Source organism: Dreissena polymorpha, chromosome 8 (assembly GCF_020536995.1).
Source record: "Dreissena polymorpha isolate Duluth1 chromosome 8, UMN_Dpol_1.0, whole genome shotgun sequence".
NCBI lineage: Eukaryota > Metazoa > Mollusca > Bivalvia > Myida > Dreissenidae > Dreissena > Dreissena polymorpha.
Genome location: NC_068362.1, coordinates 85330215 through 85357156, shown reverse-complemented (window position 1 = coordinate 85357156; position 26942 = coordinate 85330215). Strand labels below are relative to the sequence as shown.

The 26942-nt window shown below is 35.7% G+C and overlaps 2 protein-coding genes across 2 annotated transcripts in view; one reads left to right on the top strand and one right to left on the bottom strand.

Moving 5' to 3' along the window:
• LOC127840838 (phosphatidylinositide phosphatase SAC2-like) overlaps positions 1 to 26942 on the top strand; it is a 419571-nt gene that overhangs the window by 356431 nt on the left and 36198 nt on the right. The window lies entirely within an intron of this gene.
• LOC127840844 (carbonic anhydrase 7-like) lies at positions 15 to 24858 on the bottom strand. Its single transcript, XM_052369277.1, has 8 exons — positions 24706 to 24858; positions 14801 to 14833; positions 12396 to 12569; positions 10881 to 11026; positions 7843 to 8005; positions 4303 to 4466; positions 2384 to 2492; positions 15 to 2007 (listed from the first exon to the last, which is right to left on the bottom strand). Exons 1-8 carry the CDS (start codon positions 24758 to 24760, stop codon positions 1532 to 1534), a joined length of 1320 nt encoding a protein of 439 aa, XP_052225237.1. The 5' UTR covers positions 24761 to 24858; the 3' UTR covers positions 15 to 1531.

The following is a 26942-nucleotide window of genomic DNA, read 5'->3' as shown; positions in this document are numbered from 1 at the left end:
AGGAACAGGACACACTAGTTTTAATAAATGTTTATTCTAAAACGTGTACATGTATTACACAATAATAAATCGAGGTTACATATCTTCAAACAATCACTTTAAATAGATGCATATTCCGGACATATAGGGAGATTCCGGACACGAATGTCAGCATACAAAAAGCGAAGGTACTGATACAATTAATGTTTTTATATTAGTTTATATTTATATAAAAGGTATCAGTATACTTAAAAAATAATTATAATAGGGTTATAGTTTTAATTGGTGGATGATATTCGTTCATAGAGTGAAGCCATTCTATCCAACAAACAAAATGTCCAAGCAAAGTTTTGGTTTAATTATAGTCCACCGCTTTCTGAATATGAGAATTTGTCCATAGTAACAAAGAAACTTTCAGTTCTCTTTTGTGCTTGTGATTGTTAATGTTTGTTCCATCAAACATAAACAATCGTGCTACACAGCGAATATCGTTTTGTTGTCTAATAATATATCATTTCCGTTTAATGGCCGAAATAATTGACATTAACAACTGTTATATAGAAATTATGTGTCCGAATTCGATTCCGCTTGTCCACCGTGATAGCATAAAGTCTCAATTGATACATGTACAAACATGATAAAAACATTGTCATAACGTTTCGGTTCACCACATTTCCAAATATGTCTTTTCTATGCACTAGCTTCAGTAAATATATGCATAAACGTATATCCTATTAATGTGCTATAATACTATGCTGGTTTGCGTACATTTTAATTTATTTAAACAATTTTGGAGATTTTTAATTCATCTTTAAATGAATCATTTTCATTTCAATCAAAGAAATTATTCCTACACTTAAAGGTTTAAGTCTTTCTAGTTGAATTCACGTTTTCTTTTTGGTCTGAAAATTGCCTTAACCCATTTATGCCTAGCGTCTAGAAAAAAGGCCTTGGCAAACAAAATATACCGTAATTCATTTTGTTTAAATCTCATTGCGACCCGGAGTCAGATTCAATTTATTGGCATCCTTTTCAAAGACGAATAGAAAGACACAAACATGAGGCGAATACGATTGGCTACCAAGGTCTTTTCATTTTAATTTGTGCACTTTGGATATTTTATTTCCTTGTGCGGTTGTTGTACATTTAAATGTTTTTTCCCGCTGTATGAACTATTCGAGTTGTGTGAAGCAGATAACAATAATATGAATATTGGTGAGAAGTAGAATTTTCAAAACATTTTTTGAAATCCTTTGTATTTCTAAAAAATAGCGTATATTAGCTTTTTTAATAACAATAATATCATAGTGTAAAAACAACATGATGCGAGCGTACATGTTTTCAATACTATATTCGTTTGCAAGTTATTGTCTTAACTGCATTTCAAAATTACTTGCGGGCCGTTTCTAATACACAAATTAACACTTTTAGTTTTTTATTACTATCCCGTTTTAAGTTAATAAGCATGTTTTTTAACTAAGAAATAGTATATGGTGAGAGACAAATGAAAACAAAACACGCAAATAGTCTTACAATATTATCGCCTAAACACTTAACACAGAACTGCCGCTACTATGATGGCTATACACATATAAGCAGACGACACGAGGCTTGTCGCCGCGCCTCGAGCCAACTCCGAGTTGTCCTTGTCTATGTAGACGACCTCCGTGTCGATGTTGATTGGCTCGTTGAAGAAAGGGAAGCTGCGGTACACCACGCGGCCATTGAGCGGCTGCACGGGCCGGTAATTGTTCACCAGCATCATCCGGACCTGTTCCGCGTGTGTCATGTTGGACTCATGCGCTCCCGGATGGGCGCTGATTGGCGAAGGCTTAACATTGTGACCATGGTGACCGGTGTGAGGCTTGACCTCGTGACCATGACTTCCGGTATGGTTAGACTCATGGTGTTCCATGGTCTCTTCATGAGATGTCGCGTCTTCCGGAAGTGACTCGTGTACGTGCGTCTCCGTGTTTTTCACTATCTGGCGCCGGAAACGAGCCTGCTCCCGCTTATCGTCTTCAATACCTGCAAGTGTAAACAAGCGTTGCGTTTATTTAGTTGTGTTAACGCCCAATAAAGGAAAATGTGTTATTTATGGCCTTAACTACCGGGTTCGTTTGTTCTATGCGCTTTTTTTAAATTATACTTTAAAACCAAAACGTTGACAAACATAATACATGTGGCTTGAGAATGAAAGATTATGAAAGAATTTACATCAATCTCCAAAAGTAATCTTTAAAAGATAGTTAATTATAATTAAAATATTAAAAACTAATAATTCCGTAAGCCATATCAAATTACATAAAAATGACATACAATGGCACAAGGGCACCAAAATAACATCAACAAATCAATCGGATTGATTAAATTAGGATAAAGAAATATTTTTAAACAACAATACCGATTTCTTCAAACACTTCTCGGACTGCACGTGACCGGCTGTGCTTGCGCGTGGACCTTTTATGCACGTGGTGTCCACTGGGCTTCAATACCTGTCTGAACACGTGCAACTGAAACAATAATCAATAAATGAAACTTCTTCACATGACGATGATGATGACGATGTTGATGATGATGACGACAACGACGACGATTATAACTCGTCATATTTTTATTATAACTACTATTATTATAATTATTGTGTTTTTTCCTCCTCCTTCTCGCCATTTTCCTCATCATCCTCCGCATCATCATCCTCCTCCTCATCATCATTATCATATCATCATCATCATCATCATCATCATCATGAGACTGCAAATGTGCTTCATTAATGAAGATAATAAGCTTACTTCCAAAACTAAAATTTATGCGCGCATGCTTTTTCCACAAAACAATAGACTGGAATATCGATGTCCAACACATAAAGGCAACCCAAAAAGGCCCATGTAGTTTAGAATCTTTCTCTGCCATTGGAGCACCCAGATATTATCCCGATTAAATTATGACGAAATTTACATCAAATGTACTTTATTATTTTTCTCTGTAGATTCCGTGCATAAAAATAAAAAGGCAATAATGTTATGGCATAAAATTGCGATGTAAGTGATAGACTCGCGTTGTTGTTGACACTGAACGCATGGTTTCGACAGGCAATGTTCAGTTCCACTGAATTTATTTCGCCTCGATGGTGAGAGGTCCCAAGAATTAACTTGAAATGTTAAATGCAAACAGTGCTTGTAAGTGTGTTTGTCTGAAATATGATCCAATGTTTAGATTTATTTCTAAAGGCAATCATAGGATTTCTTTTTACAACTTTTCAAGTAAACGCAAAGAACATATAATAGAGGATATTTGTTGGTTTGGGGTAGATTTACGATACTAATCAACGAAGTTATCATGTAAATTAATGTTCTCACGACTAACGCTGTCATCCGTGAAATTATTTATATTCATGATCACTAGTGAATAAAAATTGTTAATCGTCATTTTGTTTCATGCTTTTGCCCATCGTTTATTTAAATTCTAAGGGTTGAAGTGGAGAATTTTGCCCAAATAGTGGCGTCATGACGTTAGCAATCGACGTCATTAAACGGTACATTTAACTTTTTCACTTTAACTCTGCACTGGTTGAATCAGTGAATTATTATTTAAATAACACTGTTTTTGTTCATTTAAACCATTTAACCACATACAAGTATTTAATATAGGGTCGTACTCACAGAATTACTAAATTAACATTTTCCAGCTTTGTGTTACAAACATATAACAAAAGAGAAAACATTCATTAGTGGGGAGCAAAAACACTCCATGGTTTTGGACTCTAAAAGTACTTTTTCGTTTCACGAGGTTCATCGTTTGAAAGAGAATTAATTGTAAAGCGCTTTCATTAAACAAGATTGGGTGTTTCTGTTGTTTGCGTTTCATTTTGTAAAAAAAAGTAGAAGTCGCTTTTGTAAAGTTTACAGTGCATAAAACAATATGATTGTATATGCGAGAGATTGAGACGAGGGTGTTTTATTAAAAAGCTGTATGAAACCCGCTTAGTTTAACTTATTATACTTTTATGTGTATTGAATTTTTTTTCCATGAGCTCTCCTTTAAAAGTCATTAACCCATTTATGCCTAGCGTCTAAAAAAGGCCTTGGCAAACAGCGAAGAACCAGATGAGACGCCGCATGATGCGGCGTCTCATCAGGGTCTGCGCTGTTTGCTTAAAGGAATTTCTGTAAGAAATATTCTAAATATAGAAATAAATATACAAGACATACCTAATTTTGGAAATAATTTGATCCAATTAAAAAGGATTGGAGAGTCCACTAGGCATTAATGGGTTAAACTCTATCAGTTTCGGCATTAAATTATAAACGAGATCTGTCTAACCTGTCGTCTTGAGATGGTCAGCTTTTCATGGAACACCGTCCAGACGACACTTTCAAAACACCCTGGCGTCGTGAGGGAGCCGTTGTATCTATAGTAACGGTCAGCAGCGCGTGGAAGAAACGCTCGCATAGAGACGGCGGGGATTTCCGCTTTAATCTTCATGTCTGAAGTACAAACATGTAATTATATTAATGTGATAAAAAAAATCTACGCTTTCTAACAGTATATCATTGTCAATATCTACATTAAGATGCATTGAGAATATTAAAAACCTCTTTTTAAATTTGGAATGGATGTAGAAACGATATAATTTCAAAACGTGTGCCAGAATTAACGAAATAACATCCCATCTGATAACCTTCTTGAATACAGCAAAAGCACGCAATATTGTGACGTCATTTTTTATACGTGTAATGACGTCATTTGATGGTTTTATTTTTTAGCATTTTTCCCATTGTTTCTTTTCAAAATGAAGCTATACTAGGAAATGCTCGGATAAATATACTTCCTGCTAAGTGTTGAACACAGATAAGGTTTTCCAAGGTTCATGATTAAGGTTTCCATAGCCTCGCTTAATAAAATTATCTGAACTCAACCTTATCATTGTATTCTCTAAGGCTACTGATTTGGACACAGTGAAAACAACAATTTCCCAGTCATTTGATTCGCGTTCTGAAAAAACTGGTCATAATGCATGTGTGTAAAGTGTCGTCCGAGATTAGACTGTGCAGTCCGCACCCTTTAATCAGGGACGCCACATTCCGCCTAAACTTGATTTTCGGTAAGGAGGGACTTCCTTGAAACTAAAAATACCATAAAAGCGGAAAGTGTCGTCCCTGATTAGCCTATGCGGACTGCACATGCTAATATGTGACGACACTTTACGCACATTCATTTTTTCTCAGAACAAGATACATTTTATAGAAACATGCCAGATACGGATAGCGTGATAACGTGTTTTTGTGGCGCAAATGAACATAGTGGAACACCCCATGACATTGTCAGGCATTCCCTACATTTCGTCTTTAAATTGAAAAACATTCAAGCTATTTAGTGTACATTCGATGTTTCTTTACTTCACGATTCATGCTGAACAAAAACTTGCTTGACTATTTTTCAGTTGCCACAGCAAAGAATATTCGCATGCTGCAGTGTGAACTTTAGATCAGTCCATTGATTTATTGTACGTTTTAAAAAGTCTTTAAGCGTCGGCTCTTCTTAATTTATCTCAAGTGCTAATGGATTTTCCATTGGCAGTTTACATTACCGAAACTGTTTATAATTGAATTTTGGAACATAGCGATTTAATTTAATTGCGTAGTTTTCAGGTAAGATGTAAATTCTTAGACATAAACGTATTTGTTCGAGGATTAATGGAGATTACACTCATATTTAGCATAAGAGAATGCTTTACACGAAGCATAAGCGTGCAATTTAGGTTCTTAAAAATCCGGTTACCAGAATGGCTTCTTTCGGTCAAAATTACCCTCCTCACATGCAACGGTCAAACGCCTGATTGTGAATTGGAAATTCCATATATTTTTTTTACAGTAAACGCATTTTATAAAACCTGTGCATTTCATTAAATGTATATCTTCAAAGTATTCGTTCTTAATTTATTTAAATAATATATTAGTATATATTATAATATTTTTTATTTTTACTGAGATTGAGAACTGTTGACTGGTAATATGCATGCTATCTTAAGGTAAAAAGAGTGTTTTTTACCATGAAAATATATATCTTTATCCCTACTGGATATTAAACTGAGTATTAAGGTCTTGAGTAAATGATATATTATTTGTGCGTGAGAAATGTGAAGTAGTCAAAAATGCATCAAAGTCTCGTCCGTCTTTTGGTTCTGAGCCTTGTTTTAAATGAACGTGCTGCACTAAGCTATCATCATGTTATAAACTAAACTGCATTTGTAATTTGTTGGATAGGTCGTGAATATAATTATATGCCCTTGCGTCGAAATCGCTACATAACGATTCAGTCACGAACGCTTTAACGATACCCAATACCGGTGGATGCCTAACTGTTATCATTCTTATTGATATCAAAGGAAAGATACGACCGTCTTGTTACGTAGCCGGTATAAATGACGCAGATCGTTGGCTGGTAATTAGGAGCCTAATACATTTCAGATAAGACAATCTTCTAAATGCGAATCTAACGCAGAATCATTTCCGGTCTTTTACCACATTGACAGCTATAAAAATAGTATAAACATGTTAATGCAGCGTCCATTAATTTTGATTTGGTTTTCCACTTACAATGGCAGGACATAAACCAGTTTGCCATGTTCAATGACTCTAACAGCTTTGCATTTCCACCCGATTTGTTTTCGATCCGATTGTCGCCTACAATAAAATTAAAGCTAGGAAAACACAATGATAGAGCGGGGTTGCACTCCTCTGTGTCACTGTCAATTATAGTTGCTTGCTTCTGGATGCAGACATGTGCACAGCCCTTCTTGTTGAATAGACCAGTTCGACATAACTTGCTATCACAGCGGACCAGTTTAAAAAACGAGACTGGTTTGTGGAAAACTTATTGCATGTGCGTTAAGTGTCGTCCCGGATTACAATCCGAACAGGCTAATCAGGGACGTCACTTCCCGTCTTTATGGAACTTCTCATTTAAAAGAAGTCTCTTCTAAATGAAAATCCAATGTAAGCGAAAAGTATTGTCCCTTATTAACCTGTGCGGACCCAGATCGAGACTAAATATCGATATGTCCTGTCTGTGTGTGGTGTTGGGGTATACATAGTTAAAATTGGTTGAAGGACATCTCAAGTTGTGGAAATTTTCAAATACTCCTGCGTTTGATTGATATAGTGATTGATTGATGGTTTGGAGCATTGTTTTTCACAATTAATACCGCTGCTTTTGACAAGATTCCTCCAAACGAAACAGAAGGAACACTTAATGCGCTACATTAAAACGTGTTACAATTTTCCGCAAAATGGCAAGGTCGGAGACACCAAATCCATTATTTGTCTTTATGAAGATAAGGAACTCAAACAGATCGCTTAATATAAGCAAAGCTAGAAAAAATGATAAATGGCCAAGTGGGACCTTGTTCCTAGCTTGTAACATGAATGGCGAAGAAGTGGACGTGTGAAATAGTATTTTAAAACACTAACGTACGTCGGTCACCCCAGTGTTGGCACGGTGCCTTTCTCCCTTTCTCAGACAATCAAGCAAATTCAAATGCAAATGCCACTTCCAACATGCCAAATACCGCATGCGCGATTTGCGTTTGCAATAAGTGACCAAATCGTTATTCCTTACGCATCGTTCTTGGATATTTGGGGTCAAGTTTGCACAAGCTAATCTGGGACAGGACTTAACGCCATCATTTGATTTTTGATGAGAAGAGACTGCCTATACATTAAAAAAACACACTTAAACACGGAAAGTATCGTCCCTGATTGGCCTGTGGGGACGACACTTTACGCAAATGCAGTAAGCACCGTTTTTCCAGAACGCGACTAAAATATATATCCCCTCCACATCCTTTGGCCTTACACTCACCTGGATCCCTGACGTGCATGAGTACGTTGACAAGGGGCTCCAGGACGGGGTTGTCCTCCTCGGAGATCTCAAATAGCATCCCCAGCACCGCCAGTCCGTTCGGCTCCACCGCCGCTTCCCCTATAGAGTTGTACAGCTGCGAGTTCCAGTTCACGATGTGCAGCTGAAAGCAAGCAATGTGAATTGCGCGCTCTTGTTTTTCATTTAGAAAATACAGCATTTACATATAAGCGAAAAGTGTAGTCCCTGATTTCCCCGTGCGGAGACTTTACGCACAGACACTAAGCGCAGAGCGCGCCTTATATTCATCATATAATTATTTGAAATTGTGCGCCAAGTTGATGAGCTTTAACTACCGGGAGCTGCTATTTTAAAGTACGCTGTCTTGAATTGTTATCCATCACAAAATTCTCTTTGCCTCACCGTAATTGTGAATGATAAATTTAACTAACTTGAAGTAGTAACTTCACTATGTTTTATAAGAGTTTAAAAGTTAACGCCTTCAAAAGAACTTGGATCTCTCTTTGGCACATGAGCAGGGTATTATTTCGTATAAAATATATAATTTACAAGTGGGACATTTGTAAATATACTGAATTCTTAGTTTACAGTAAAACATGCATAAAGCGCGATGAATAGCATGTTTGCCAGTTTAAAGCGTCTGTGCGGAGTCGATCAACATCCAGACGAGTGCACTTTTGTGTCAGTCTTTCATAAATGCCAAGTTCGGTTTTTGTATTCGTTTGCTTTTTATAGGTTTCGTGAAGTCGTAAAACGTAATGCTTTCAGCCTGCAAGTTACCATTTATAACGGCATAGAATAAACACAATGGGTCTGTTAATTTTCCAAATAAGTATAATGTAACGCACTATAATTTCCGTAGCTCAATACTTGTTTATGGGAGACAACTTTGTTTTGTTAATCACAGTTTGTTTAAACAAGAGTTAATTGGACTTATATGTCGTACTCGATGTTTTTAAAAATATAATCGAACGGTCTTTTATGAAGTAGTAGTGTTCGGCGAAATTTCTTTTTATGCCCCCGGATCGAAAGATCGGGGGTATATTGTTTTTGGCCTGTCTGTCTGTCATTGTGTCAGTCATTGTATGTGTGTGTCACAAAACTTTAACCTTTGTTAAACTTTTATAACTTTTGCAATATTGAAGATAGCAACTTCATATTTGGCATGCATGTGTACCTCATGGAGCTGCACATTTTGAGTGGTGAAAAGTAAAGGTCAAGGTCATCCTTCAAGGTCAAAGGTCAAATATCATTGAATTTTTCGTTCCTAAAGCTTTAACCTTCGTTAAAGTTTGGTAATAACTTTTTGAATATTGAAGATAGCAACTTGATATTTGGCATGCATGTGTATCTCATGGAGCTGCACATTTTGAGTAGCTAAAGGTCAAGGTCATCGTTCAAGGTCAAAGGTAAAATTTATGGCTTCAAAGCGGCGCAATAGGGGGCATTGTGTTTCTGACAAACACATCTCTTGTTGGAATTGGTTCTTATCTGCAGGCTAGGTGTCAGCAAATCGATATAATTATGTGCATCGTTCACTTAGTAGTGACCTGTTCCTGTTCTCGTTGTCCCTTTCTATTTATAGGAAACGCAAATAGATAGAACATTACAATTCGTTTATTCTTCATCTTAAGTAATGTGGCGCACTTTTGCTTTGCGTTGAGTGTCTTCTTGTCATAAAATATTTCAACGCTCGAAGCTTTTGACTGAAAACGGGATTTTAGTTTTAGCGACAGATATTTAAATAATAGTTTTACGTAATGGCTTTTGACCGATCCATATTTATATTATTGTCTAAGAACGACTTTTGATCCATCGCTTTTAATTTGTTTTATCCGAAATGGAAAAGTTTTAAATGCTATTGATTTATAGAAATATAGCCATATTGCTATTTATTTAAACCGTGTTCGCTTCGATCGCTCTTTTAAATTTTTTGGCGTGTGATGGTTTGACTGTGAGCTGCGTTCTTGGGGAAACAGGGCTTTATGCATGTGCAAGTCAAGTCAAGTCAACAGTTTATTAAAGAAACAGAGGCCTCTGGCCCAAAATACATATCATGTAATATACAGAAATTGCAAAGTTGTGCCATAGTAATATTGTGCAGATGTACATGTTAAAACATGTATCTAGTCTTTTATAGAATTCAAATGATAGAAAACATACACTGCTAATTTTCTAATAGTTTCAAAGTCATTCGTTGACAATAAGTCATAGAAGTTATTCAGTTCAGTATCAGAGTCATACCAGTTGAACAGAAACTGATAACTAATACTGGTATACTTTGCACAATGGAAAAATGCATGATATTCACATACCACATATGTCATATTATTACTCATTTGTGAACAAACATTGCACAAGCGATTCTGGAAAGTAATATTCAGATGTCTGCCAGTTTCAACTTGTATTTTATGATTTGAACATCGAAACTTAGCATAGGCTATTTTGTGTTTGACTGGCATTTCTATTATCAAATATTGCTCAATATTAAGTAGGGTTTTAAAATGACTATAATGGTGACATCGACTTGAGTTATTTACGGTGTCATGTCAGTTTTAAGTAAAACAGTCAATCAGTCTATTTCTGAAAAGTTTGATAAATATATCAGAATCGCCAATTTCTTGTGATATCCACACATATCCAAAACCGTATGTAAAAAGTAAAGATTTTTTTTGGGGTTGCCCAACAGATTCTTCCAGCATCATCTATTGATTTAAGCATAATATAACATTGTCTAGGGTATCTATCAGATGTCATAGTTAACAATTTACACCAGTACCGGATACAGTTGGTATAATAAGTGATACATAATGGGATTCTCAGGGAAGAAACTTTCCATCTTTTCGGAATTTTGTGTTAAAAGGTACTGTCTTCTGATCGAAATTCCAGTAAATGTGGAAGGTGTCGTCCTTGATTAGCCTATACAGACTGCACTGGCTAATCAGGGACAACACTTCCGCACACGCAATTCGCCCAGTTTAACCAGAACGAGAGTAATACACTTCTGGTTCCCTTACCTCGATTGGCGATGGTGCCCCGTCCAGAGTGTGCTCTGAGCCATGATGTGCCTTGTGTCCCCAGTGGAAGTGGAACTGTGCCGTGCTGTAGATGTCCGTCAGTCCGCCATTACTCACGAAAAACTTGCCCTCCGTATTTACTTGGACTGTGTATAAATATGGATAGTGTTGCTCATTTGGTCATTGTCGGCTGTGTTACTTTTAAAAAGTTTTACAATGCACCCCGGTTACGGAAACTACGCTTAAAGGCACCCGCCAATACTCTGAGGTACTTTCTAGCATATTTTCCGTACTCCGGGTACTTCTTTTAAGAAGCATCTGAGCCGACAATAACGAATTGAGCGATACTTTTTCATTTACAAAGAGCGTTATGCACAGCTTTATACTTTAAATGTAGTTTTCTCAAGCTGAAGAAAAGAAAATGTTATCACTTCAATTTCTTCTTCGATATTTACATGATTAGACGTTAGATACTTTTGTAACACGTTATTGCGTCCGCTAACGGTGTAACCGGATAGGACTAGCTGTATGTTGTACGACAGCAATTGTGGTTTCTATGGTTACAGAAATAATTGAAAACTAAAATCTCGAAATTGTGCTTTCTAAAATAGTATGGAAGCCAGTTTGATGAAACTCGATACTTAGATACAAGGACGTATAAGGAATATGCACGGTAATTAAATTTTGTCCGTCTGTCTTTTCGCCTTTTCACTATGAATCCTGCGATTACTCTTAAAGGGATCTTTTCACGGTTTGGTAAATTGACAAAATTGAAAAAAAGTTGTTTTTGAATCGCAAATTTTCGGTTCAGTTATGATATTTGTGAGGAAACAGTATTACTGGACACTTGCCATGGTCTAATATAGCCATCATATGCATCATTTGACGATTTAAAAACCTAAAAATTATAAAGCGTTGCAACGCGAAACGATTGAATAATTTGGAGAGTTCTGTTGTTGTCGTTTAAATTTGTGAAACTACGAATATTGCTTATATAACGTATAAAATACGCCAGTATGTATGCTTGGCAGGATAACTCAGTTGGCTAATGCGTTTTTACTTCAGGATTCCGGGGGTCACTGGTCCGAGCCCTGCTGCGGGCTACTTTCTTTTCCTTTTTTAAATTTTATTTTTTATATTTTACTGGAGCTTTTAAAATTTAATGTTTACATTTATCAATATAAAGCATTTAATGACAAACTTAAAAACATGCCAAAATCTGTGAAAAGGTCCCTTTCAAGCTAGGTTGACAAAACTCATATTGTAGTGATAGAGGGCCTATTGGGAAATATGCACGTTATTTTAGTATATTTCGTCAGACGAAAATTGTGGTTGCTTTGGCTACAGAAATAATTGAAATCGTAAATCTGCTAAATGCCGTCAAATGACAGTGAAATGCGCTTCATTGCAGCAACATATAACAAGTATTTTTTTCAACTGTGTTCAATTCCTTTAAGTTTGTGTAACACTTTTATCAAAGAGTCTCCTCTTTCATAAAAAACGGCGAATACTCACTCGTATGGCCGTTGTTATGCACGTAGAACTTTGAACCCGGAAGTGGAGGGTCGAAGAACACGGAGAAGTCCTTAAGTGCAGGGTTGTAGACCGTGTCTTCGGTGTTAATGTTGATCGGCGACTGCTTCGCCCCGGCGCATGCTTCTGGGAACAAGTCCGCCCAGTGGTCCGGGCCTGGAACCAGAATCCATAAGTGACGCAATAATTTCTAAGCGATTTGACGATGAGCATAAGACGCTAAATTGATGGCGTTATCAGCATTAATTTATAATAACGTGTCATGGATATTTTCCATAATTTAATCGAACTGTATACTATTATTTTAGACAGAACAGGAGAGTACTTAATGGTAAGAAATTATCAAAGTACACACTCCTTTCATGTAGATGTACTCCATTTCATTGGTAGCGAGACAATATGTTGATTTGTTAACCAAAAATGTATTAAATAGTATTAAAACACGCTATATAACAATTGTTTCTAAACCCCGTGTGCATTTTATATGCATACTATTTATTATGTATAATAAGTAATGGTGGTTTGAATGCAGGTTCTAAGTTTTAACGTCGCTGCAGAATTGATTGTTATCGACAACGCGTGTCATTGTGTCGCTTGAGTTCTAAAGGCCTCCCGTAATGTATCGCTGTTGTCAACTTGATTGATTGAACGACACCAGCTATTAGCTAACGTCGTCCGTCCACTATTGTTCGCGTACATGTCAAACGTGAACTGACATGACCCGTTTCACTAAGTTTTTAAATGAAATTGTAGTGAACACACTTCTTTGAAGTTTAATAAACAAAAAAAAAGTCCTTAACGCTTAAGTTTGACTGTATACATAAAAGCATGAATAATCGGTATTACTAAAAATACTGAGTATGGAATTTTCTATCGTGTACCTTATGACGCGTGTAAACAAACATACTTATAAAACAACTAGTATTTATTCAATCTTCTTGTGGATGAGGAACTTCGCATTTATCGTCTGGTTCCTGTTTTAGACTCTTAAATATATACGAAATGTGTATGAAATAAGCATGTAAATGTTTTGTCGCTTTTAGTCCTGTCATTCTGTTACGTAAGAACGTTCCGTTGAAAAACTTAGGTACGGTATTTCATATGAATTTAAAAAGTCAACCGAAAATGAACAGTCTTGCTATAAGTATGTTTTGATTAAAAAGCACGTGTGCATATTTTCTTTCGTAGTCATGCTTACTATATGAAATATTCAAATATCACACGTGTTTCGCGTGGATCACGTGCAAAACTGAATGCGTCTACCAACCAGGAGGTTCTTGTGACTTGTGCACGTGGTCGAGAACAATGAACAGCACGAGGCCTCCTAGAACAGCGGCGAGTATAATGATATAATGCGGGCGACACTGACTTGCTTTCTCTTTAATGGCCTCTATGACCATTTTTGGTGATTGTTCCCTTTAGGTTTTGGTTTGACAATGTACAGCTGGAACTCTATATGACGATTATCTAGTAGCGGTTATTCTTCAATCCGGTTAATGTCCTTCCGGTAGGCGCTTATTGGTGGAAAGATTATGTTCAATTATTACACGTAATTTCCGGATATAATAACAGTATATTACGCATCATTTCCGGACAACATTTTGCATGTATATTAATTCTCACGTAATCTCCGCAACTTTTGCGTGCTATATGACTATTGTTCAGCTTGATGTTTTTGTTAAACTTTAATTGTTAAATCAGTTTTAATAGTCTTCACAGTTGGCTTAAAATCTCCAAATCTCACTAATTATAAAATTAATAAGCATTTGTATATCCGTAATACTCTTCCAACGTGTATAAACAAACTTTAATTCACTGTCAAATTGTTTGTTAAAATCCACGAACGGTTTGGTCCACTTCCAACGTTATAAATAATTTATATATCAAATATTTTATTGACAATCGTAAAAATTGTCAAATCTCTCGAAGACGACACTTTTTGTGTCTGAAGAGTGATCACAATTAGTCGCTTCATTAGATGTCATATCACGTCATCCATTAAAACCGATTGTTAAACGCCACCGGCGATTTTACGTCAATTTCGACTTAAAGTTGCATGTACTTTCATTTGTGCAAATGAACGGATGAACTTCAGAATCGTTGCCAATTGTTTGATTATGTTTGTTAGTTTGTTTTTTCTTTTAAGCACATAAGGAATATAATTTTAGTTTATATGCATTTTAAATGACTTGTTATAGTTTTTAGAACACCATTTATCATTTGTTGTGCATTTTTTAAAGAGTATCTGTACACATAAATGGGAATATTACAACTTAACAATAAACATATTGTGTTTTTGCAGCTTTTGAGACTTGTACGTCGTTTGTTGTAAACGAAGGGAGATAACACTGATAGAAAGAAAATGTGATTACTACCCGGTTACGTACCTTTTTCATTCTCGTACCCCCAATCGGCCGATTCTGAAAAAATAGACACCATATAAGCATTAATAGTATACAACATTAAAAGTATCAGATCATCATGACAAAAACATATTATTTCTATTTTTTTTAAAGTAAACACCTTTTCTACAACACCCTTTTTGTTTAGTTTGAATGAATTAAAATATTCTAAAACACTCTTATGTACGCACATCACACCTGAAATGTTGCGGTTGCGCGATTGCAAGGTTTAAACACGACATATTCTGACAAGAGGAAATAGTGTTATACATTTCTTGGAGATTGCGAATGAATCATATTTTACGAACTCAAGTTTCCTGTTATACATGGCAAACAATGCGATTTATTGTGGTTTTTCGTGTCGTGTTCATTCACAACGTGTTTTCACATAGGTCACTGATGTTTAACACGCTCGTTTTAAAAAACGAAGATAGGATACAGCCAAATGGAGTTTGTAAGAGTTTTTTTTTATATAAAATGTTCGGCCTATTATATGATTTCTATGAAGTTACTTATTTTTACCATTATCGCCTTTGCAAATATATTCATACCCCTTACATCTCTACGCATTTCGTACCACACAAACAATTACATAAAAGTTAACGTTTTAATCCAACACTATTTTTAATTTCAGCATTACAATTCATCTTTACTGTTTGATATCTGTGTTAAAATAAGTATTAAATAATAGTAAGTGATAGCAAACACATGTGCAGGACGTTTACAGTTCTGGTTAAACCCTTCTTATTTGACTCCCTTTTATATCACACTGGAAACGAGCGTGTGTTTATTTCATAGTTTATTGACACTTCTTTTATGTTTGCTACTGGATGTGTGGTTAGACCTACCCCTGAGACTTATGGAGTTTTCAAGTTTGAGCCAAACATATCAAATTATTCTGGGTATCCTCAACGAAATAATTATTATCAAAATACGTAGAATGACAACAGAAACAAAGACACAATCTCTGGTTTTGTATCCCTGTTTATTGGCACACCTCGGTGATCACTCTTTCGTGTCCCTTATCAGAGAAGATCAATTCACAATTATAGAGGAACAGTTATCTATCCGATCCTTAAAACACGTTAAGTTTTATCATACGATTTGCCGTGAAACATGAATGGATATATTGAAAATCGGTCATTCCGCTAATATAACACCTGACCGATTGCCAGCAAGCTAACAATGACATTCCCTACTACTAATAATGATAACAGTTTTGTATTACTTGATGTTGAACTATTTCGAACGTCATCGGTTATTATCGATGTAGGTCAAAAGTACCGGGATATGTTCCATTTCTTTTTATGCAACCAGACCTTTTCAGAAATGGCAGGTTCATATTTTGTTTGGCTAACCTGTTTGAATTGATGTCGATTTTAACGTGATTGCATTCACAGCGCGTGTAATACATGCATTAAATGATTCGGTTTTGTTTAAAATGTATGCATGACGTAAAGATCGTAAATCACACGATTTATGATCGCAGGTTTTTGTTGTGGTGAGATTTTACTCTTTCAGCGCTCCTACGCATGCATGAACATTTTACGACCTTTTATAGTTCTATGATGGGGCTGATCATGCAATAGATCATTATGGTTATCACTGTTGTAACACACATTCTATTTGACATTCTGTCAACTGCTGCAAATCAAATACTTATTTCAACATTGACACGTGTTTTTTTTCTTGTTTGAATATGTTCTTGCCTAGATAAGAACTTGCTTGTAATAAATTGATAAACATTATTATATGGTGGATCAATACACAGAAAGTAAAACCCTATGGCTATGGAAATCCCTAGGCGATCCTTAAAGCGACTTGCTCAAAGTTTTGAAAAGTGAAAATTTGTCATTGATTCAAAAATAAGGTATGCATTATATCGAAATTGAAAGAATCTCTACTGACCAATACACATGTACAAAATCGAAAAAAATGATCACGCGTTTGTTACGCTTTTCCTCGACAAGTCAGCATAACCAGTAATACTTACATACTTATAAGTCAAATGCCTGCGTGGTGTAGTATTTACTTTTGCTTTAAGAGGCCCCAGTTTCGATCCACATGGAAGGCACATTCACGTTTTTGATTTTGATTTTATCCGTTTCATTTTGAATTATTGTTATTTTTATACAAAGTATAACTATAGTAATTTAATCTTATAATAACATTATAATTCGTTTGTAAGTAAACTCATTACTGACTTTTTTAAATACGACTACCCCGGTATCTATGAACAAGCCTCTTTAACCTATACCTTTAACGGCTTCAAAGCGAGTTGGGAGTGTGTGGCTTATGCGTAATTTGGTGATTGGCTTTATCGCTGAAGTAATGAGCCTTGTTCTGTGAAAATTGGGCAAAATGCACGTGCGTTAAGTGTCGTCCCAGATTAGGCACAGGCTAATCAGGGACGTCACCTTCCGCTTTAATGGTATTTTTCGTTTAAAGGAAGTCCTTTTTTACCATAAATATAGTTTAAGCGGAAAGTGTCGTACCTGATAAGCCTGTGCGGACTGCACAGGCTAATCTGGGATGACACTTTACGCACATGCAATAAGCCCAGTTTTATCAGAACGCGGCTCTGATGAAAATGAGTTGTATCCTTACATAATGTGCCTCTTTCCCTGTAGCTTTTATGGTAGCGAGTGGCTGTACATAACGTTGTGAAACACATAACGTTGACAATTTTCTTTCAAAATCTAATGTTTGGATAAAAGAACATCACACGAATTCAGTTGTGTGTGTGATAAATCGAACGAGGCAATTACTTAATGAAACGAAAATCTGAGTTAAAATGATTGCGCCACAATAAAGGTGTATATCCCGCGACATAAAATGAGCCTTTTGCCAAATGCAAATCTACAAAGCGTCATGCATAATATATATAATTAATATATTTCAAAGATAACACTCGCGAAAATAGGGTAAAAGTGAAAGGGGACGGGTTATCGTGATTAATATATGGGCGCTGAAGTTGAATTGTCCTTCATTTGTCAGTTTCTTGAAATTTCATTTATTTTTGGGGCATGATATTAAAATATCTATTGATTAAAACATCTTTCCAGTATTTACTAGTTTTATCTAACATACAAGATTATAGCAAATGCTTTATTTGATTCGATTGTACATTTTGTTTTAATTACATTTTGATAAACATTTGTGTAAGTGACCAAAACATTATTGTTTTAAGTCAAAATGTTAGGAAGTATCTCTCTTGCTTGCGAAGCTGACGTTTCATGTTTTGTATTTTTCTATAAAAAAATAAGTACTTGTTCTTTTTCTGTCAAACTTGCTTTTTATGCCTAGTGTATTTATGAAATTACTACGCTATTTGATTATGCGAACACGCGTTTGTATTTGCAAATCGACGACTAATGTATTGATCATTATTTCATTTCGTGCGTGTATATCAGAAATTTATTTACAGGCCATCTCTGCGTCTATAATGAACTTCTGATCTACACGCACGCAATTTAAATTATCAATACATTAGCAGTAGTCGTCGATATGCAAATACAAACACATGTTTGTATAAGCAAATTTTCAAAGTTGCCTTTCATTCTGGCTTTGAATGTAAGCTGATGATATTCATTTTCTGGTTCAGCGTAATAAAATTGGTTCATTAAATCCGAACTTGCGAAGTTGGACCCTTGTTTATTTACGTAAATAAACCCACGAAAATGATATGTTATATTTGAATTTAGCTATAAACACACTGTTAATTTAACTAATGTTTACGAGACTTGTATCAAGACTCCATGTTACATGTATTAACAAATTGTCCCCTAAACATGACGCCATTCCATTTTCCCCATGCACCGCGTTTAATGAAATTAAAAGTGTTCAATCTGTTTGGATATGTTGGTAGGTTTTGTTTCCCACGCATTTCCGTGAAACATGAATGGAGACATTAACCCATTTATGCCTAGTGTCTAGATAAAAGGCCTTGGAAAACAGCGTAGACTCAAATGAGACGCCGCATGATGCGGCGTCTTATCTGGGTATGCGCTGTTTGCTTAAACGAATTTCTGTAAGAAATATTCTAAATATAGAAAAAAACATACTAGACATCCCTTCTTTTGGAAATAAATTGATTCTATTTAGAAGGATGGGAGAGTCCACATTAATGGTTTAATATTACGCTTTGCGACTTGTCAGTTATCTAGCAAGGACTTTTCACATGCTGATAATAATGATAGCGGTATAGGATTACTTGACGTCGAATTTGTATTAACATAATCGGTTTTTTATTTATCTAGGTCAAAATTATTAAACCTTTACAAATAAGTGTGCAACATGACTTTTGCGAAAAAAAAATCGTAAGTATATTTTCATGTGCCAACTTTTTTGAGTCGATATTGATTTTAAATCTAAATGTTGTCATAGCATTTAAAATGCAAACATTAAAGCGATATTATGGGCATTTTTATTGTATTGTTGAATTAAGCTGAAAATAATTAACAGGTTAGTTAAAATGTGGTTACTGACCAATTATCTGCAACTCATCTTGCTACCAGTTGTTTATAAAAAAAAATATATATTATAATCGATATTTTACATGACTGGACAGTCCTCTAAGCCGAAATGATCCGTAAAACAAAATAGTGTCTTTGTGTCGTATGAACGAATCTGCGCTTAAGTTAAATTTAGATTCACATCGTAAATCGAATCATTTCTGTCGTCAGTTGTCAAAAGGAAAGTACGGTCGATATTCAAATGCATTATTTTTTCTTTTTCCGAGATATTGTTTTAGTATGTTGATGCTGCATTAACAAATATAAGTGAATATGAAGTGAAACCACCAAAAATAAACAATGGTTGCGAAAGACACCTATAAACTGTTAGATGCTCATAATATCGCTTTAAATCAATCGATTCTTTTGTAAATGCATGCAGGTTGTAAAGATCGTACATCACATTTAAGATTTCTATAGCATGAACATTTTAAGAAGTTTACGGAGTATTGTTGTATGGTTCAGCCGATTGCTACAGATCAAATTCTGATTTACAAATCTAGCCATGTGTGTTCCCGACATGAGATGTACTTGCCCAGACAAGAGCAAACTAGTACAATTTTAAAATGGATTGCCCCAATTATAATTAAACACAATATGTACGCATGCCCTTTCGTACAAAAGTTGTCTCTAAACAAGCCGTCTTGTCGCGACCATATGAATTTACGTTCTATGATTGATGAATGAAGCAGTATAGTATTAACATTTAAACCGTGCATGCTGAGTGAATATCTGCAACACGCCTGTCTACTTTATGACTTATGTTTGAGACAAATTAATTGTGTTTTGTGGCTGAACATCTGTACTTCGTTTAAAGCGACTTGTAATTGACATGCTTTCTTCGAATTTCTAAACTTTTACATTTTAAAGGGGCCTTTTCACGTTTGGGTAAATTGACAAAATGGAAAGAAGTTGTTTCCGATTCGCAAATTTTCGTTTGAGTTATGATATTTGTGAAGAAACAGTAATGCTGAACATTTACCATGCTCTAAGATAGCCTTTATATGCATCCTTTTACGATTTAAAAACCTGAAAATTATAAAGCGTTGCAACTCGAAACGAATTAATAATTTGAAGAGTTCTGTTGTTGTCGTTATTTTGTGTGAACTAAAAGGATTGCTTATATAAAGTATAAAATACATCTAACATTGTATCAAGAAGAATGGCCGAGTGGTCTAAGTAGAAGACATTTTACTCCAGGACTCACGGGGTCAGTGGTTCGAGCACTGCTGAGGGTTATCCTTTTTTTTTTCTTTTTTTAATTGTATTCTTGATTTTTTTTACTGGAGCTTTTTAGATCCAAATGTTACATTTATCAATATAAAGCATTTAATGACAAACTTGATCAGGATAAGGAGCAGCCGCGATCGTATGGGACCATATTTATCACAAGTCATGTTTCTTCATACGCCTTTTTCTAATGAAAAATAGGATCGATTTCTTCACATGTGTTAACAATAAGATCTAATTATTAAAACAGCAGGTCTAAGGTACAGAATTTCTTTGACTTTCAAAGACGTTCGTCTAGGCCTGCTTCGAACAGACCGTTCTAAGGCGATGACACCAGTTTTATTCATTGATGTGCTGCTTTTGTTTATGTACCAACGTTTATGGTCTAGTGCATTTGTTTCGTTTCTCATTGTTTGGCAAATTATTCATTGCTATAAATAAAAGATCGTTTTATTGGCCAGGGAAATCGCCTTTTGCTCTAATTGAAGTTTCACTTTGAGTATATCTAATCAATCTTATGGCATGTGCCTTGCTGTGGTAAAACGTGTCTTAATGCATGTTGGCAAAGTATTGTCCCAGATTAGCCTGTGCAGACCCCATAATCAGGTACGATACTTTACACTGTTATGGCATTTTTCGTTTTGAGGAAGTCTCTTCTAAACGAAATTCCAGTCTAGAAGGAAAGTATCGTTCCTGGAAGCCTATTTGGACGACACATACAATCGTGATATATATGACGCGCATTTTCGTACACGCATTAAGCCCGGTATTCTCAGAGCGCGACTCACAATCTTATAAGGATCCAGTGCCATATTCAGTTTTGTGTTTTTCGCGCAGTGTGACAAATGGAAGCAGTTTTATTCGTAGGCGTTCGAAAAAACATCCATTGGGGCATGTTTTTGTAAATATCTTGACATTTAGTTCATCATAAGGTATCAAGATGAGCTAAAACCGTTGACCTTACCCCACTCCCACTTCAAGAGCATTTTCAAATGTAAGTTTACAAGTGGTATTTTATCAGGACACCATCATATTTGCTCGAATTCCGACGCATGTTTGTAATTGCCCCCTGGATATCAGTGTTGTCGGTTGGTTTTGTCCCGTGTACAGATGAAGCATTTACACAGCATTTTAAACTCTTAAACATCGCGTCGTGATACCGGGTCACTTTGATAACATCGAAACTTGGTTTCGTGACTTGTTCAAATACACTCAGACTGAAATCTGATTGTCAATATTTGAGAAGAACAAATTAAGCTCCACATTTCGTTTTACGAAAATTTATTTAGTACGTATAGAACGTTCAAGCAAATCTATTTCAAAAAAAGGGTAAATCATACTTGTCGTATTACTCTGAAATGTAAACAACTTGTTGAGTACATGGAAAACAAAGTTTAAGAAACTTAAAGTCGGAACCATGTGTATGAATAAAGAAGGCTTATAATAAAAGAACGGCGAGGCTTGCCGCACAGTCCGCACTTGCTCATCAGAAAAAAACACTTTCTGCTCTTATAGTATTTTCGATTTTTATGACATTCTAAGCATTGATCTAGTTTAGGCGGAAAATGTCGTCCCTAAAAATGGACTGCGAAAACTAATATGGGACGACACTTTAAGCCATTCATGCCTAGCGTCCTGAAAAAAGGACATTGCAAACAACGTAAACCCAGATGAGACGTCGCATGATGCGGCGTCTCATCTGGGTCTACGCTGTTTGCTTAAATGAATTTCTTTATGAAATATTCTAAATATAGAAATAAATATACTTGACACCCCTAATTTTGGAAATAAATTGATCCAATTTAGAAGGATGGGAGAGTCCACTGGGCATAAATGGGTTAAGCATATGCATTGGGCCCCGTTTTCCCACGGAGAACCCTATATTATTAATGCGCAATGTCACACATTTGACAATAGTAAATTATACTTAGACGACATCACTGGCTAAACCATACAAGGACAATGTTGTAACTGATGATAATGTAATAAAACACTCGTCCAACTGTACTCACGTCGTATTTATTTAAATGACGCTGTTATTTAAAGGCGCTTATTGAATTGTATGCACTTCGTTAATTTCTGTTGCGGTTACTGTTCAATTAACATTTCCTTCATAATTTATTAATGAAATACTTTATTGAAATTGTAATGCATCGTCAATCTTGATTAAAATTCGTTTCAATGTGTTATCGAGCTTAAAGGATAGTGTTCATTTGCATGATCCACATGACTACAGACCGTCATATGCCATAGGACCAAAATTGTTGTTCCCTTACATTACAAAGACATCTAGAACTTACGAAATATCGGCCCAATACCGATATTCAGTTGGCACAACTCGTTTTTTTTAAGTATTGGTCCCTTACATTGTCAGATCATTAACACTTGAAATCGTTGAAATATTATTGTTAGACATCATTTAAGGCGTGTCCTTGAATTCTACTAAGGCAGATTGCGCGAACTGAATACCGGTACTATGGCAGATTGTGCGAACTGAATATCGGTATTGGGCAGATTAAGCGAACTGAATTCGGGTATTTGACGGATTGCACGAACTGAATACCGGTATAAAGACAGATTGCGCGAACTGAATTCCGATATTGGGCAGATTGCGCGAAATGATTACCGGTATCAGGGCAGATTGAGCGAACTTAATACCGGTATAAGGGTAGATTGTTCGAACTGAATACCGGTATTGGGCAAATTGCGCGAACTGAATACCGGTATAAGGGCAGATTGCGCGAACTGAATACCGGTATAAGGCAGAATGTGCGAACTGAATACCGGTATTGGGCAGATTGTGCGAACTGAATACCGGTATTGGGCAGATTGTGCGAACTGAATACCGGTATTGGGCAGATTTTGCGAACTGAATACCGGTATTGGGCAGATTGTGCGAACTAATTACCGGTATTGGGAAGATTGTGCCAACTTAATACCGGTATTAGGGCATATTTCGCGAACTGAATACGCCTCTTTAAATCCCACAGCGCGTCTGTGTTTTACGAATTACGTGTCTTCCGTATGACAGGACATGCAATTCTACGAAGTGTCGTGTTATCAGGACACGTAATTGAAATTGCGAAACCGCAGACTTAGTCGTGTTTAGAGCGATTTTATTTCCTTCGACGTGTAGCTAATTTGTGTATGACTTAAGTTAACTGCATCATAGTTTTGATTTAAGTTAAAAAACTTTTTTATTCCCATTGTATTATTAAGCACTTTATTGTGAGTGCTGAGAATGTATGATTACAAATTTTAAATAACACACGCTCACTAAATGACAATCGGAATTTAATGTAATCATACACTAGTGCGAGTATGGAGAATTTTTCTAAACAACCAAACGAACAAACCATTTCTACAGACTTAGATAACATAGCCTCGCCGTAATACAAACACATAAGCATGTATTTACCTCGCCTTAATACATAACTGTAAACATTTATTTAATAATCTTATGTTGCAGCATATTACAATTGTATACATCGTTATCTTCTTATATTGTACGTAATGCAGCTCAACTCTTAGTTTTATTGTTGCAACTTGTCATGCAATCTGCGATCTGGTGCCTTATCCTGTTTGGATTTGTTTTAGAAAGGTGTAAGCCAAGTTATTTGCTGACATGTTATTACTCAACAGAAGTTGTGCGATTTGTCATATCAAGAGTTCACCTTGGGAAAACCTTCGTGAGAGCGAATTTTAAGATAAAATCGATGATAAAATGCACACATTAAACGCTAAACCGGATAAATTAAAACTGAGTAAATGATAGTATGTATACTTGCGTTTTATTTGATTCCTTAAAATTTCAATTTTAAAAGTTAATTTAAAAAAATGTTTAGCAAATGTTCGCTCGTTCGGTCTGTGTTTATGTTCGTTTTCCCATTCATTGCCCTTTAGTGAATAGTATTTAGTTATTTTATGTTCCTAATATTAAGCTAATTGTTAGCTCAAATAAAATAAAAAAATAATTATTTTAAAATTCCAATTCTAGCCGTATTTAAAAATAATTATTATTATTTAAAGCGCTAATATTTTAATATTATACAAAACCGTTTACACCCTGCACTAAGGAAAACACTTTTAAACTGAACTGAAATCAATACAAATATTTACATACCAAAAAATCGAAAACAGTCTAACCTGTAGTGACGAACAAAGCCAGAATTAAAATCCCTATTGATGCGTTTGGAAACATTTTTGTAGAGGTAGTATAAACGACAACAGGCGACCGTCACCGACTGAAAGACTATCGTTTATTGTTCGGTGTGGTCTTTGTCTGGAGTAGCTTGCCCCTGACACTAGGTGCGTTAAAAAAGAGAGGGACCATACAAGGTTCGGACGATCATATCATAGAGAATTACTTGTCCGTGACGGATAAAGGTAGACCACGTGAAGTTAAAGGTTAAAGTTAATGGCTAGAGTTACAGTTGTTGAATAAATGTGAAGAAGGGAGAATGCGGTCCACTTTATGTAATACGATCCATCGAATTTCACAAAAGGTGTCGGACGAAAATGTCAAGGCGGAGAATTCTATTTGTTTAGGAATGATCGCTCCTTACGCCGGATTGCGCTAGACCAATCCCTTGATACAAGCAAACATTTGTAAATAAACACTGTTTAACCCATTTATGCCTAGTGGACTCTCCCATCCTTCTTAATTGGATCAATTTATTTCCAAAATTAGGGACGTCAAGTACCGTATATTTATTTTTATATTTAGAATATTTCTCACAGAAATTCCTTTAAGCAAACAGCACAGACCCTGATGAGACGCCGCATTATGCTGCGTCTCATCTGAGTCAACGCTGTTTGCCAAGGTATTTTTTCTAAACGCTAGACATAAATGGGTTAATGGGCGACGCATTGAATTGCTGCGATGGAATGATAGTATTATTTCGACATGTACAGAATGGGTTATTATTAAAAATGTATGAATAGTGTGAAATTATGTAATAATTTAATAGGAAGCCAATATTTATTATTTATCATATTTGTTTAGCTCCCCCAAGCTCAAAGTACTCATGGGGTGGTTATAGGAAACTGTCCGTTAGTGAGTGCGTGATATACGTCCGTTTACGTTTCTTCAAACGACGCTACCTTTTAACCGCTGGACAGATTGAATGAAACCGAAACACGAATGATCATGGCTGAACCTCTTTCAAACTTATTCAAATCGTTCCAATCTATTGCATATGTAGGTCACCGGAGCTATAAAAACTTCAAAAACCTTTTGCAACCCAAAAGGGTCATTTCTTTAGTATTTGGTGGGTAACCCCGTACGGAAGTCCTCTTCATGCTGAAATTTGCCAGCCATGTTGGCTGCTTGTTTTCTGTTTATGTTTCACGTAAAAATTTAAGAACAATCTTATTCACTGAACACTTTCAGGCCGGAATATTTCGTATCTGGGGTGTAATATTCAAACCATCCCCACTAGATCGTAACTGGCTACGCCTAATGTCATAATATCTATATAGACTTGTACAATAACAAGCAAATAGCTTGAACATCTTCTGTGAAACCGACGGGGATATGACTTTGATTGTTAGTGTATAACATCGTATGGTGGTCCTCTACCACGTCTGTGCAAATCATGACTCTTGGGTGAAAGTTGGTCCCGCCCTTAGACTTACTTGTTGTCCTTTAATGTATGTTGTAAATTTTAAAAAATTTCCACAAACCACACAGTTTTGTTATCTGGCATGTAATCAGAGTTTTGTTATGTGACATGTAACCAGAGTTTTGTTATTTAGCATGTAAGCAGAGTTTTATTTTGCATCTAACCAGAGTTTTTATATTTGGCATGTTACACGAGTTTTTATATTTGGCATGTAACCAGCGTTTTGTTATTTGGCATGTAACCAGAGTTTTGTTGTTTGGCATGTAACCAGAGTTTTGTTATTTGGCATGTAACCAGAGTTTTTTTTTATTTGGCATGTAACCAGAGTTTTGTTATTAGGCATGTTACGTCTTATAGTGACCTTCTACTAAATTTGTGTTCAAATCATGCCATGTGGAAAAAATTTCACATTTTAATTCCCAAAGATGTGTCTGCGTTAAAAACGCCCTGAAAAACAAAATGCTATTATTCCAAAGGTATATATTTTAAGCGGAATAATGGTAAATTACTTCGTATTTAGACGAAAGGAAATCGCGGGAATGGCTTGATTTAATGGAAAAAGACTATACAATTCCATCGAAAATCAGCATGAAGTGGATGATCAGAACATATTTCAATATTTCAACAAAATAAAAATGCTTACAAATTCATAAAGAACGTAAATGTAACAACATGTAGTCATGTGTCGCTATAATATATAAACTCTTAAGGAGCGTCCCTTTGATGCGTTTCATTGAAGACTCTCTTGTTGATAGATTA